Here is a 15,917-nt window from a genome sequence, read left to right as displayed (position 1 = left end):
CCCTATTAAAATATCAGTGTACCCATCGACATATGTGGCCTCACACTCTTTGCATGGGTTACACATGCCAGCATAGCCCTCCTTATGCTGTGCAGAATGTGACATGGCCCAAGAGGGACCACTAAGTTAACTATTTCAACTTGGCCAGGGCACATTTCCTACAGGACAGCTTACAAATTGGGAGGAATGAGGAGTGTTAAAAGGCCTAGTACCTGTTACTAATGGGGTGTGTGTCTGTGTGTGTGTCTGTGTCTGTGTGTGTGTGTGGTGGTAGCAGCTGTAGGAGAAATTAAGAAAACAATCCCATTTACAATTGCATCAAAAGAATAAAATATCTAGGAATAAATTTAACAACAACAAAAATAACCACAGAATAAACTCATTGTACCCTAAAACCAACCCTCTAATAATAAGATTCTTGAGGGTAAGGTCCATGTCATTGCTCAACTTTGTACCCTGCTGCCTAGAACAGGAGATTGACTAAGCTAGTAGCTCAAGAACTATTTGCAGAATTGAATCCTTTTGAGAATAAATAGCTATCACTTAATGCTTGCCTACTGTGCACCGGGCACTGTTCCAGACACTTAAACAGTTCTATTTCAATTCACAGTAACTCTATGATAGCGACCTGATTTGCCCTTTGTTGCTTATCAAAGGCTTCTTTCATCTACCTTTTAAATATTTCCTGAAACTAGACCTTCCTCTCCACTTCCTTCTACCACAAGCTGAGACCTGGGGAGTAGACTTCTCTCTGGAGCCTTTTCCCCAGCTTGCCTCCCATCATCACCCGTGCCAGTTATCTAACCTGCCACTCTTCAATGGTTTCTCTCTCTTAAAGGACAAAGTCTAAGCTCCTCCTTTTTTGGTGGCATAAAATGCCCCTGCCTTTATCTCCAGCTTTCCAGCTAATTTTTTAAACTATAGTCCAAACTTTATTCAGGTTTCCTTAATTTTTTATCTAATGTCCCTTTTCTGTTCCAGGATCTCATCCAGGGTACCAAATAACACTTAGTCGCCATATCTCTCTAGTCTCCTCTTGGCTGTGACAGCTTCTCAGACTGCTTGTTTTTGATGACCTTGGCAGTTTTGAAGAGTACTGGTCAGGTATTTTGTAGAATGTCCCTCAACTGGGACTTGTCTGATTTTTTTCTCATGATTAGCCTGAGGTAATGTGTTTTGGGGAGGAAGACACAGAGGTAAAGTGCCATTCTCATCACAAATATCACGGGTAGAGTATCAACAGGATTTACCACTAGTGGTGTGAATCTTGTCACGTGGCTGAGGCAGTGTTTGTCAGGTTTCTCCACTGTAAAGCTACTCTGTTTTCCCCCTTTCCACGCTGTACTCTTTGGAAGGAAGTCATTATGCACAGCCCACAATCAAAGAGGGGGCGGGTGCTAAGCTCCATCTCCTTGGGGAGGAGTATACCTACATAAATCATTGGGAAATCTGCACAGGAGATTTGTCACTTCTCCCCTCATTTATTTATTCATACAATCATTAACTTAAATAGCCACATGGCTAATAGCTACCATACTGGACAATGCAGCTCTAGATCTTAACTGCCATCATCACAACCTCAAAATACTGGACTCTGGTGGTTGCCAGGAGTTGGGGGTGGGGGATATGGGGAGATGGTGCTCAAAGGGTACAAACTTCCAGTTAGAAGATGAACAAGTTTGGGGATCTAAGGTATAGTATAGCGATTCTAGCTAATGATATCGTATCATATACTTGAATGTTGCTAAGAGAGAAGATCTTAAATCTTATCAACAGAAAAAAGAAACGGTAACTATGTGACAGGATGGAGGTGGTAGTTGATAGTACGGTGGTCATCATTTTGCAATTTATAAATGTATCAAATCAACACACTGTACACTTTAAACTTACACAATATTATATGTCAATTATATCTCAATAAAGCTGGGAAAAAATACTAGACTCCGTGGACCCATGTGGATCTCATCTCTTTGGAAAGTGTGTTAATTTGGTTACATGACAAAGAGTCACTTACCCGATAATGAAGCAAGAAACAGCAGTCCCCAAGAAGGCATAGGCCAGAATAGACCCGAGATTTCTGAAAAAGTGTCTCTGAATAAAACAAAAAAGCAGGAATGACATTATGATTTTTGACAGTAAGCATTAGAAACACATTAAAAGTTTCTAAAAAGTGAAACTTTACTTACTGCTTCTGTTACATCAAGTAATAACTGAAATTACTCCTGAATAAGCTATTTAGCCTTAAACATCACGGTTTTAAATCGTACCAATCACTAAGCAAGCAAGCAAGGGCTTAGTAAATTTCAGACAAAACTACTCCAGCTGACTATATTAAGTTACATTAAGTGTGTGTGTGCGCACGTGTGTAAGTAGACCAATCATTTTCATAGATTGATTTATTTATTTTATTCTAGTGATTCAGCTAGTCACTTCCAGTTCTGGTGGTGCTTTAGAAGATCATTACAGATACAAGTTTGAAACTAATAAAGTATGAAAATGCTATCTAAGGAGCTTTCTGCTTAATTCAGTATCAGAAAACCGAGTGTCCTAAGTATCTGCTCATGGGATCTGAGGTGTCTCCTGATATCCATTTGGATTAATTTTCGGAGCCTTGGAAAGAGAGACAATAAGATATAGATGTGGAGAAATGAGAAACAGGTAGTTCCACTTCAGATGGGCAAGTTTATAAGTTTATATATATGTATATAAGTTTATATACTTATACCGTTAAGAGATCTAACAATTATTCAGAAAGAGGTGGCAAAACTGCAATCCTCCCAATGCTTCTGTACATTCATTGGTTATCTTAAAAAATACACACACACACACACACATACACACACACACACACACGCATTTACCTCTCATAAGTCTTTAGGTCTGTCATTAGACAATCACAACTATTTAACAGAAAGAGACAAAATCCCCAAAACACTCTAATTAAACAGGGGCCAGGAACACCTTATCCAAAAAATTAAAAGGCAGGAGAGCTCCAGTGTGCCAGCTGAGCAAGATCAGGGAAAGACAGGGCACAGGGAGAACTCACCCCGGATTGAGCAGCCACCATGAAGCATGACCAGACGAAGGGCTGCGGGCGTACTCTGACCTGCATTCCAGACAGAGGATCTGAGGCCTCGGCTTTGGCCTTCCTCAGTGCTTGCCCCTCTCCAGGGCTGTGAAGAAGGTGTCAAGGAACGTCTAGTGCCCCTAAGCCACCTGCTCAGAAGAGAATCCCTTCAAGGGCTTGCCACACTGACAGTCACCAAACGAGGGTGCTGCCTGTAAATACTATGGACACATGTTTGCCTCTTAAATCAGTCATTGTTCCCAGCTTTTTTTTTTTTTTTTTTTTAAAGCTAATGCATTTATACACCAATGTTTTGGAAAAAAGTTAGATTTCAAAAAAAAATCAACAACTGTGGGCCTACTTGCCTTTAAAAGCTCCATCAAGGGTTTAAATCAGGGAGGGCTAGGAGTGCATCAGAGATGAGACATGAGCCCAGTGAACCTCATGGGAAGTAGCCAGGAACAAATTTTAATCCCGGATGTGCTTTCCCCTGCTGCTCAGCTTTTTTTTGGGTGACCATCCCTCTGGTTAGTTTGAATACATTAAGTAAATTCACATTCATGACATTAGCCAAAGCAAAAGATTAGGAATGTAAATCTGCCACTAAAACACACTCACAATATATTTTAAAATGACACACACACACACACACACACACACACACACAATTACCCATCCCCATTCATATCTACTAATATAAACTGAAATATTACTACACCTTGAAAAGGTATAACATGCCACTTATTTGTGTATTACACCTCGTACTTAACTGTATACTTCGTAGTTTACAAAGTACTGTCACATATATTAGCCCATCGAATTCTTACAACCCCATCATGAAGGTGTTATTTGGACCACTTCACATGAGAGAGATCTAAAGCTCACAGGTGTGATGGGAGCTGCCCGAAGTCACAGGCCCACCAAATTGCAGCTCAGAACTGGGAAGCAGGTCTTCTGACCCCAGGGCATTGTCCTCTCACTGGACAAGCTCCCCTTCTTGATTCCCATCACATCCTTTTAGGCAAGAAAGTACAGGACCTCCTAGTCCTAGTTATAGATTCTAGTGCAATCTTGTATCTTTCATCCTCTTCTTATCTGGGCATGATGGTTCACACAGTCACGTGTGGTTCACATTGCCATGACTGGTTCAGAGTCTCCCCTACTTTTCCCTCTCTATTATAGAATGGCAAAAAGAGACTAAAGGAGATGACACGCCCTGGTAAAGCCTTCAAGAATATAATCCTAAAACAGATCAGGATGAGAAGGTTTGCTTTCGATGAAAATCAACCAGACATTCCAATTCCTAGCTGTACCATTCTAAGTCTTACATTCCTACTCCTTCTCCTGTTCCCCACTGACAAATGTTAACACGTTAGAGTGTGTATGTGTGTCTGTCCGTGTGTTTGGTGGAGGAAGTTCACCAAAAATGAAGGTTTCTATAAGCGAATTCTTCCTGGTAATGCCCTGTAAGCAAACTGTGAGTGGTAGCACAAAATCAAAGCTAATTCCAATGATATTTTTTTCAAGTTAGGAAAAAAAAAAGGCCCATGTCTGCATGACAACTATATGTAGACAGGTCAAAGGGTCTGAATATATCTGTTTACATACCTGCAATTAAATGGGGAAACATTTAGTACACATTTAATTAACAGATTTAATCAATAAGAACCAACTATTTAAGTGCCTTTATAAGAACTATTTAAATAGAAAAGAGATTAAATTAACAGCTGATGACCTGAAAGACTAGCATTTCAAAAACAACTTAAATTGGTAACTGGCAAAGCCAGTTATTTGTTTTACTTCTGAGAAAATTAGGCTGACAAAGGGAAGGCTCTACAAAAACTAAAGTGTTTTTCAGCCATTAGAGGGGCTTTTACAACCAATAATTTGGTTTCATTTTAAAACTATGACCTTGATTATATATTAAGATTAGGTATTTAAAAAATCAAATTATTCATCACTCATTTGATCTGAAGAGGAGTTCTCACATTCTCCATTTAGATAAAGAATAACATTATAGACCCATAAAACCATCTCCTATCTGTTACATGTCAATAGCTGACATATAGATTCAGATGACTTGGCAACCCCATAGATTAGTCAGAAAAAGGATACATTTTTGTATGGAAAACCAAAACCCAGAGGGAGCAGAGCACTGACGACACTCTCTGCATGTCTGTGAGTGCACACATGTGTGTCGGGCTGGTATGCAAAATCACAGCCTCCTGCTCCTCAAGCATCCATCCTGGAGAGGGAACTTATGTTCCATTCCTCCTCCCCCAAAGGTGATGCAGTAAGGAGGGGTCATTTGATCTCTGAAGGGGGAGATTGGCTTGACCCTGCTTTGCAGTCTTGACCCTTCTGTGCAAGATGGGGGATTGCTCTTGCTCCTCTAGCTTCCATGTTCTGAGCAAAAGAGGCAGTCTTTGGCAGGCCCAGCAATTTCTAGGCTCTCTCCATTTCAGCCTCCCTACTGTGACCGACCTGGTGGCTAAAGCGCATCTGTCTTCAATTCACAAGGTAGGTAATAAGGAGTCTCATGACTAAAGGCTAAGCTACCTTGTCCAACATGCATTACCAGGGGCTTGGGGTCATAAATCGAACATTCAATTGCCAGTTAGCTCCTTGTGTATGTTTATCAGTGAGTTGGAAACTGGGGGGAGAAGGGATGTGAGCTAATCTCCTACCACTCTCGAATTCTTACAGAGTTTCTGTAATGATTAGAAATAATGTATGTAAAAACAGAAATAAAGAATATCTGTAAACTTCCTAATATATATCAGATGCTCCACAAACTGTAACGCCTATATTTATGTTGGTTGGAAATAGTTTTAAAACCTTCTGAAAACTGCAGAGTTGCTTTGACAAAAGAACCAGCCTGATGGGCAGGCATCCTCTCATAAAATGAGTCGGGAAGTGTTCCTTCATCTATGTTCTCAAAGAGTCTGTGTAGGACTAGTATTATTTCTTAAATGCTACACAGAATTCACCACTGAAGCCATCTGGGCTTGTGGAAAGGTTTTTAATTATGAACTCAATTTCTTTAATTAATATATAGGGCTGTTCAAGTTTTCTATATCTTCTCAGGTCAGTTTGGGTAATTTGTATCTTTCAAGGAATTTGTCCATTTTACCTGGGTTGTCAAATTTATTGGCACAAAGTTGTTCATAGTATCCCCTTCTTGTCCTTTTAATGTCTGAAGGGTCTGTAGCGATGTCCCCTCTTTCATTCTTGATACACGTAATTTGTTTCTTTCCTCTTTTTTTTCTTGATTGATCTATCTAGAGGTTTATCAGTTTGGAAGGCATTCTCTAGTTCCTAAGAATGTTGTTGAGTTTTATTGGCAACCAAGATCTCTCTTCTCTAGGCTCACTGAAAAGGTTTCTTTTAGCCCTCATTCAAAATGAGAGCTGAAACAAGCTCCTTGGCTATTATCTGTGGGAAGCCTTTTTGGAGGCTAAATTACCACAGAATACTCCTACAGTGGGAAACAGAGGGAGCCACTCACACTATTTGTAAAAGTATTTGGTATTTTAAATAACTAGGGGCTTGCCCAACCTAGCTGCCGAAAACAATGACTCTCAATAATAAGGATAGATTTTTTTTAACTTTTTATTTTAGAGAAATTATAGAGTCACAGAAGTTACAAATATAGTACAGAGAGGTGCCTTGTATCTTCACCCAGTTTCCTCCACTGGTTACATCTTACAAAACTGTAGTACAATATCAAAACCAGAAAACTGACATTGGTACCGTGTGTGTGTGTAGTTCTACGTCATTTTATCACATACGGAGTTTCATGTAACCACCATCACCATCAAGATACAGAATTGTTCCATCGCCACGAAGATCTCCCTCATGCTATCCCTTTATAGTCACACCCACTTCCCTCCCACTCACCATGCCTAAACCCTGGCAACCTCTAATTTGTTCTCCATATCTATAATTTTGTCATTTCTAGAATGCTATATAATTGAAATGATACAGTATGTGACCTTTCGAGATTGGATTTTTTTCACTCAGCATAATGTCTTTGAGATCCATCCAGGTTGTTGTGTGTATCAATAGTTTGCTCCATTTTATTGCTGAGTAGTATTTCATGGTATGGATATTTGTTTAACCATTCACCTATTGTAGGACATTTTGGCTGTTTCTAGTTTTTGGCTATTACAAATAAAGCTGCTATGAACAATCATGTACAGGTTTTTGTGTGAACATAAGTTTTCATTTCTCTGAAATAAACCTTCAAGAACATAATTGCTGGGTCATATGGTAATTTCAACTTTAGTTTTATAAGAAACTGCAAGTTTTGTAAGAAACTGTTTTCCAGAGTGGCTGTACCATTTTACATTCCCACCGGCAATGTATGAGAGTTCCAGATTTTAAAACAGAAATGAATCACTGATGATGAGTCAACTATAATCTCTGAGTGGGTGAAGATCACAGTAATAAGCAATCTAGGAGAAGGAAAAAAACTAGAAAATTATCTAGGTAAATTAACATAGAGATTCCCATGCTTTAAGAAATACCAGCAAAAACCTCTTACCTTCTTTAAACTGTATCCAGCATGGAAAATAATTGGAGGCAGCAGAATGTTGAAAAAGACCTCTGGATCAAATGTTACCTAAAAGTTTAAAAAGAAAAAAGCCAATTATTATTTTAATACCAATTGGTGCTATAATATTTGCTCAATATTTTAAGCCACTGTCTAAAGTTTGAATATTTAAAGCAAATAACGTAAATGTGAAAAATCATGGACTCATCACAGGACAGAAACCACAGTTCTCCTGCAGACTGGCATCTTCTCCTCACAGCACTTCTGACTTCTGCTCTTGGTGTGCTCTTTAATTCATATTAAGACATAACAGTTCAATACAAATTTGAGAACTCACAGAAATCTTCTGGTCAATGTTTTTAAACAAGAAGTAAAAACATCTTGATTTTTATCAAACCTTTATAAAGGCCCAACTGCAATAAAAGATGCAGTCATGATTCTTTATTAATTTTCTGGATCCTCCCACAGAATCATTTATAAACATAATTCTATCGAATTTAAGTCTCTTTTGAGTGACTAGCCTTTTGTGATACATGATGTAGCCTAGATCAAAGTCTCCATGTCGCTAGTGGCTTCCTGAACATCAGCTTAAATTCAACAACTCTAAGGGGACTGAAATTACCTGTAGGTTTGACACAGGAAAATCACTCTGAAACCATCAGACAGCAAAGTCTTATCACATCCAGAAAAGAATTAAGCATTCTATAAACCTCCTAACCTTTTTAAAGGATTTGTTCACGTTGGTAGATTAATTGGTTTTGATTTCAATTAATTATTTTAAATCTTCATTCTAATTATTAGAAGTAAAGTTAGCATTTCTCTTTAGAAACTGAAAATGTTAATCAGTCTAATTAAAAGTAGAATGGTTCTCTCAAACTATGTTTTATTCTATCTTCTTGCTGAAGATAAGAGTAGTCTGAAAAGCAGGGACTGTCAGAATGAGAAGGGGCCTTGGATAATACCTACCCAGTATGAGGACACTGAGACCAAAAAGAGTGGGACTTGCTGGAAGTCACCAAACCCAGTAATGTATGAACCAGCACCAGAGTTTCCTGACACCCACTCCAACACTCTGTGCATCAACCAAGCTGCCTAAACATGCCTCTTCTCCCCTCAACTAACAACAATCATCTCAACCTTGTTTGTTCTCCCACCTTTGCTTTGTGTGGCAAGAGTTTAAACAGAAGGGTTTTAAATAAACATTTTCTTAAAGATAATAGAACGAAAGTCAGCTTTATCTTCTATTATGATCTAAAAGATGGAAATGGGTTGGAATTTTTTTCCTTTTTTCCCCTATCCTATCCACTATGAAGGACTCAAGCTGACATTTCAAAACAGCCATTAGTGTGGTATTTACATTGGGTATCTTTGTCAGTTGCATTTAATTTCACACATGTTTATGGAAATCCCACGCAATGTTATGAAGAGTTGCGAGCAAAGAGCTCGCTAGGACTGCCATTAGGGACACAGACAAGACAGGCATGTTTAATGCTTCAGGTTGAGAATAATTTTCTTTAAGGATTAGGGCAGATCCTAAGAATAATTATAAGTTAATTTTTGGAGCACAGGCTACATTCTGCCCTTGACTGTAAGCCTTCATACACATTAGCCTTATTCTACATTAAAGGGAGCTACCCACAACCTGGATCCCCCAGACCTTATACGGAAGCCTTCCTGCTGATAAGCCGAGTCTATAAGGTAACAGAATGTAAGAGGATAATTACAGATCTTGTGTTTATCCTGGAAATCACCCTAGTGAGGAGATACATAATCCTTTTTCCTGTGGAGTATTTTACTACCTCCAACATCAACTAAAAAACAATGCTTGGACTCAAATTCTTAGACAACAAGACATTTTTCTTCCAAAGATTCATTAAGCCTTTGGCATCAATCACCAGTGAGAGTGCGCACTCAATAAGTACTTGTAGAATATGGCAAAAGAACCGTGAAGAACTATACTTCTGAACAGTGAATAAATAAACTAAAAGTGAGGGCCGGCCCCGTCGCTTAGCGGTTAAATGCGCGTGCTTCAGGGCCGGCCCCATGGCTTTGCGGTTAAGTGCTCGCGCTCCGCTGCTGGTGGCCCGGGTTCGGATCCCGGGTGCGCACCGACGCACTGCTTCTCCAGCCATGCTGAGGCTGCATCCCACACAGAGCAACTAGAAGGATGTGCAGCTATGGCATACAACTATCCACTGGGGCTTTGGGGAAAAAAAAAGGAGGAGGATTGGCAATAGATGTTAGCTCAGAGCCGGTCTTCCTCAGCAAAAAGAGGATGTTAGCACGGATGTGATGTTAGCTCAGGGCTGATCTTCCTCACAAATAAATAAATAAATAAATAAACTAAAAGTAAAACCAATCTTAAGAAAGAAACAACCTCAGCCCTAAACCCTAACAAGAGACGTAGCAAAGAAGAGATGGGTGTTGGAGACACAAGCTGAGTGGGGATGGACAACCCCACTGCACAATCGGTGGCCCACGTCAGCTACTGATTCTAACAAAGCTGAAAGGATCAAGTTCAAATCTGGTTCCTGCTTCTTCTCATCATAGCCCAAAAGCTTCCTGGGAAAACAGAGCCACGAATATTACTGATGCTCAAGGAGTTTGAAAGGATTTCTCTCCACAAGGTCGAGACAGAATCGGAAAATCAAAAACTATGTCAGGACAACAATGGCTGAGTGTCCCCAGCTCACCTTCCTTAGCATGTCATTCTGCTCTACACTGTTGATCTTGCCAGGGCTGATTTCTCCTTTCAGGGTGTATTCGAAGAACTTCCCACTGACATTCACTAATAAGGTGCTGAAGGCCCTGTCTTCCTGAGTGCAGCTGAGTGACTTGTCATGGCCACTGGTGGCAGGGGTGCCATACCTCAGGATCACCCCAACGATGAGCCCTGAAACAGAGTAGAAAAAAACATCAGGCCTGTGGAAGGACAGAAAGAGCATGGAAAATAATGGCACGGTCGATTTGCAACTACTAAGAAACTCAGAAGTCATCTTAGAGACCAGGTATAGGGTGTGTATTTTAGGAGCAACTGCACAGTCCTTCAAAAGGGTTTAGCATCCATCTATTGAGCCATCAGGAGGACAAGGTAGGACAGTACCTTTCGTGATTATTATAGTACTCTGAACACTTCTAACAATTGATCATCTCTCATTTCTCAGGCTTTTGGTGGAGGAAGATGGGATGGTAAGAAGCAAAGTTTTTTCTGCCAAGGACAGCACAAAGCAGAACCACTGAACTCTGATTTGCACCAGCAGCAGCTCTCAGGCCACTCCTGCTGCCATCTGCCAGCAAGCCCAGGCCGCAGGAATTTCTAGTTGCTACAAATGCAACTTGATTTGCCACACACCAGAGGAAGGGGAGAAAAAAAAATAAATGCTTTCACTTAGGTCATTTCAAGTACTCGGTATCATGGAGAAAATAATTATATCCCTTAGGGAGCTAAACACCACAGTGCAAATGATCGCAATCATGATTCAGGACCTGTAGGCTGGCTTCTTGGGGCTGTGGCTATGATACAGCTAAGATAATTAGCTGCAAGTCTTTAAGTCTCATTCCATTCTTAGCAGGGTTTTCCTATTAGGAAAAAACCCAGCAAAATCGTGTATAAGCATTCAATTCCGTGAGTGAACAAGGAGGGTTGCTCCTCTGGACCTGAACATGTCACACATGCCCAAGTAAAAGTGAGTAAAATGTGAAAAAAACATAAATAACTACCAGACGCTTTCTACAAATCTCTCTTGGGAGGAAAATTTCAGACTTTTCTCTATATTCAGTTCTTTGCTAGCAATACTAAAACACAGAATGGTAAAATGCTCCCCCATCTCATTTTGCCATTAATGGAGAAAGTTACATGAGAAAAAGAAAGAACAATGTTTACTATATTCTATGTATAATGTTCTACAATGTCTCTTATCACCAAGACATATGAGAACTCACAAGATACTGTTGAACAAATAATATATAAAATCTAGAAAAATATAGTTCTTTAACTCTGTGTTTGCATTTGCTTTATCATTATTAAAGACTTGTATTAACAAGAGATACTTGCAGTTTGTTCACTTTTGTAAAAAAAAATCAAGTTGTAAATTTTATTACAAATTAAAAATGAGGTTCTTGATAAACTCAACTTGATCAGATATGAAACAATTTTAAAAGCTTTAGAGGTGTATGAGATAAACCAGACTTTTTTTTAAAAAAACATGTTGGTCATTACCAAAAAAAGATGACGTCTTTAGGAAAAAGTAATAAAAATCTCATAAAGCAGATAGTTCTAGTTATCTGGGTAATGGGCAAAAATCAAACACTTAAGGTCTTCAGCGCCAATCTTCTGTTCAGGTCTTACTGCTGGAATTTCATATTCCTTTCTTCTTGGTGGGTGACTATCCTGGATGATGGAAGCGATGGTAAGCCAGCACTTAGCCTCTCCCTGCTCAGCCCTGGAGCACACTTCTCAGCTGTGGTCTCTTTGTCATCTTGTGGTTGTGTCACTGACTAATTGCCCTGAGGAACTCAAGGGTGGGTTAGGAAGCATTTAACTGTTTAAGAGATGCAATCACCAACCACTCTGAAACAGCCCCATCACAACAGTGACGCCTATGACCTTCGCCTGGTTTTTAGCTAATATCTCTCCCAGAGGGCCTTAGGCCTTATCACCATAACCTGCAGTGTGTGTGGAAGCAGGTTTTCCAGCTGAGCCTGCACAAGCGAATGCCCACCTCTCCCTTTTGAATATTCATTCCCCATCTGAAATAAAAGACTCCTGCTCTCCCGCACTCGGGAACAGCCACGACTTCGGAAATGATTCCACATGGCCTCCTATTTGCTGCAAATAAGTTCTACTTTCTGTGACAACTACTCCTGGTCAGAGAGTCTGATTTTAACTCTGCTGGGAAGCAAACCCACTTCGTTCGGTAACAGTTGAGGGTTTTCTGGGTGTCTGTGTTGGTAACTAAAGTTGTGGGGGTACCCACATTGAGGTGGATGCTGACCTTGGGTCTCTTCTCCTTGACTTGCCTGCTCCTCTTCATTGCCATCCTGGGTGAGGATGGGGCCCAGAAAATCGTGATCTATAACCTCAATAGATAATCTGTCTCCCTGGCCTACCTTGTTTTCCTTCACCCTGGTTGTCGCACCCTCATCACTTCTCCCTGCACAGGAAGGCTGGAATACTCGGGTCAACATCCACAGGGTCTCTGCATGGAGTAAGGTGTGCGCTGTTGGGCTGGTGTTCAGAAACACTCTACAATCCGTCCTTCTTTTTCCCATTCTCATTCTTCTGGTAATTTTGCTGGTAAGCACAGGGAGGACCTCCATGATGTCTATAATGGTTACACTGCTGCATAGTGACTGCCTGGCACTGGAAATCCACCAGGGCCTGCAACATTTGCTGCCTTCACATCCTTTTCTCCTTCAATGACATTGAACTCCACAGTTTCTCTACCCCCTGTACTGCAAAGGTGCTTTCTGGGGGCCATTCGTCTTTATGGTAGTCTAGTATACAAACATATATTACTTGATGTCACGCCTTTGGATAAAAACATGTCTGTGTCTTACATGAAACCATTTTATTATCCCCCAAACTTACATTGCTCTGACGTTCTCCCTGCCGGTGGGCTACCACTCCCTCCATCTCTGCCCATGGAGCCACACTGAGTGGTGGCAGTGCTGAGGAGGGGTGGCAGGAGGCCGCTGGGTCTCAGCCCTGTTGCTCACGGTTGCAGTGATGGGTATAGTGATGGGCCAGCTGTGGCAGCCATGGCTCCTCCCTGGGTATGACAGTAATGAGGCCACTGGAGGCAGGGGTCTGCTCCAGATGGAACTCAGTATCGTTTTTTATTCTTATTTCACTCCCTGGTTAGGCAGTTATTTTCTGATGAAGTTTTACATGACAAAGATGATTCTATGGCCCTTCAACACTCATTGTAATACAGGATAATCTGTAGAGTCTGGTGAAGGCTACCTGTCATGATTTAACTTAAATGTCTTAATCAGGAACCCAAATAAATCATTTACAGAAAACTATCATTCTCCCCAATCAACAGCTGCTTCACATAACTCAATGTTTCTTTACTGATCGAGCCTCATTATTAGCAGAGCTAACTAAAAAACTAAACCATACTAGCACAGGGTCTTCACGATGAATACTACTCTAACAAAAGAGGGGGTGTAACACTGTGATTTATAATAAGAAATATCTATTTGGTGTTTGTCCCAGTTTCCTGGCTCCTAAAACCTTTGGAATCTCCAAAGTAATAGGTGTTTTTTTGTATGCTAATGAGATGACTGGTGGCTGGGGGCTCCTGGATTAGCCTCAGCTTGAGGGCTGGTTGCCAGGGGAACCAACCCTGTGATTAGAGAGTTGGAACTTTCAACCCCACCTCCAGCCTCCAGGGAGGGGGTGAGGGGCTAGACGTTGAGTTAATCACTAATGGCCACAATTTAATGAACCATGCCTATGTAATGAAGCCTCCATAAAAATCCCAAAAGTATGGGGGTTCAGAGAGCTTCTGGGTGGTAAACACTGGAGGTATGGGGAGGGTGGCGCACCCAGAGAGGGCATGGACACTCCACATCCCTTCCTACATACCTTACCCTATGCATCTCTTCCATCTGGCTGTTCCTGAGTTATATATCCTTTTTTATTTATTTATTTTTTTGTGAGGAAGATCAGCCCTGAGCTAACATCCATGCCAATCTTCCTCTTTTTGCTGAGGAAGACGGGCCCTGAGCTAACACCTATTGCCAATCTTCCTCCTTTTTTTCCCCCTTTGCTCCCCAAAGCCCCAGTAGATAGTTGTATGTCATAGTTGCACATCCTTCTAGTTGCTGTACGTGGGACGCGGCCTCAGCATGGCCGGAGAAGCGGTGCGTCAGTGCACGCCCAGGATCCGAACCTGGGCCGCCAGCAGTGGAGCGCGCGCACTTAAACACTAAGGCACGGGGCCGGCCCCCTATATATCCTTTTATAATAAACCAGTAATATAATAAGTAAACCTTTTCCTGAGTTCTTTGAGCCATTCTAGCAAATGATTGAACCCGAGGAGAGAGCCATGGGAACCTCTGATGTATGCTCAGTCAGAAGCACTGGTGACAACCTGGGACTTGCGAGTGGCATTTGAAATGGGGTGGTAGCACTCTTGTGGGACTGAGCCCTGAACCTGTGGGATCTGACGCTATCTCCAGGCAGAAAGTGTCAGAATTGAGTTGAATTGTAGGAGCCCCAGGCAGTATCCACCAGTGAGTTGGAGAATTGCTTGGTGTGGGGAAAAACCCCCACACATCTGGTCACAGAAGTGTTCAGTGTGAGTATTGAGCAGAGAGGAAACAGAGGAGTTTTTTCCTTACCGGAGGTTTACATTTGCAGAGAAATTCTTCAATTACAAGAAATGCCCTTGCACTCTCTCCCAGTAATCATCATCAGATTAGAAGTGTTATTAGACGATCAATATTGGTTTTATATACTTATAAAACCTTTCCCTCCCTACCTGGGACCGATGAGCCCATATTACAGATGGAAGGGAGACAGTGAAGATGATAATGCTGCCCCCTCGTGGTAAAACATGGCAACATAAAACATCACAGCAGAGATACAAGGTCAACAGTCCCAACAGGTTTTTTTGTGTGTGTGAGGAAGATCAGCCCTGAGCTAACATCTGATGCCAATCTTCCTCTTTTTGCTGAGGAAGACTGGCCCTGAGCTAACATCCATGCCCATCTTCCTCTACTCTATGTGGGATGCCACCACAGTATGGCTCGACAAGCAGTGCGTCGGTGCGCGCCCAGGATCCAAACCGGCGAACCCTGGCCGCCAAAGCAGAGCGTGTGCCCTTAACTGCTTGTGCCACTGGGCCGGCCCCTGTCCTGATAGTTTTGACCAAAAATATACCAAGCAATAGGATACAGTGCTAACTCAAGGTAAAGTTTGAGTAACTCCTCAAACATTTTAGATTCATACTTATTACCACTGTAGCCCATAGTGCAAAAGGACAGAGTCATTGCTATGATATTAAGTTCACATTTAGCATCTTCCACTTCAAGAAAGAATAAGATATTAGGACAACAGAGGGGTATTTTGGTGAGAAAATGATAAAGACTTGGAAAAAACATGAATGGCATATTTTCATCTGCTAGATCTGGAAGACATCCTCTCACAAGGAACTGTAAAGAGGTCACAACTACAAGGAATTAAAACACAGCATTAGACTTTTTAAAAAAGTTCAGAAAGGGCCGGCCCCATGGCCTATTGGTTAAAGTTCGGTGTGCTCCACTTTGGGGGCCCGGGTTCGGTTC

At 41.3% G+C, this 15,917-nt stretch overlaps 2 protein-coding genes and 1 pseudogene across 2 annotated transcripts in view; all 3 read right to left on the bottom strand.

Moving 5' to 3' along the window:
- The window catches only part of LOC101398697 (uncharacterized), a 727,039-nt gene that overhangs the window by 166,477 nt on the left and 544,645 nt on the right, over positions 1–15,917 (bottom strand).
- SLC9A7 (solute carrier family 9 member A7) overlaps positions 1–15,917 on the bottom strand; it is a 163,642-nt gene that overhangs the window by 72,171 nt on the left and 75,554 nt on the right. Inside the window, exons 2-4 of the mRNA XM_087427197.1 lie at positions 10,316–10,515; positions 7,614–7,691; positions 2,015–2,091 (exon numbers count right to left, since the gene is read on the bottom strand). Coding sequence (XP_087283323.1) covers positions 2,015–2,091; positions 7,614–7,691; positions 10,316–10,515 — 355 coding nt within the window. The remainder of the gene's footprint in view (positions 1–2,014; positions 2,092–7,613; positions 7,692–10,315; positions 10,516–15,917) is intronic.
- Positions 12,293–15,602, bottom strand: LOC147911937 (Y-box-binding protein 1 pseudogene; annotated as a pseudogene).

Source organism: Ceratotherium simum, chromosome X (genome assembly GCF_057802395.1).
Source record: "Ceratotherium simum simum isolate JZ-2026a chromosome X, ASM5780239v1, whole genome shotgun sequence".
Classification (NCBI taxonomy): Eukaryota; Metazoa; Chordata; class Mammalia; order Perissodactyla; family Rhinocerotidae; genus Ceratotherium; species Ceratotherium simum.
The sequence above is the reverse complement of the archived record's forward strand: the minus strand, read 5'-3'. Positions and strand labels throughout refer to the sequence as shown.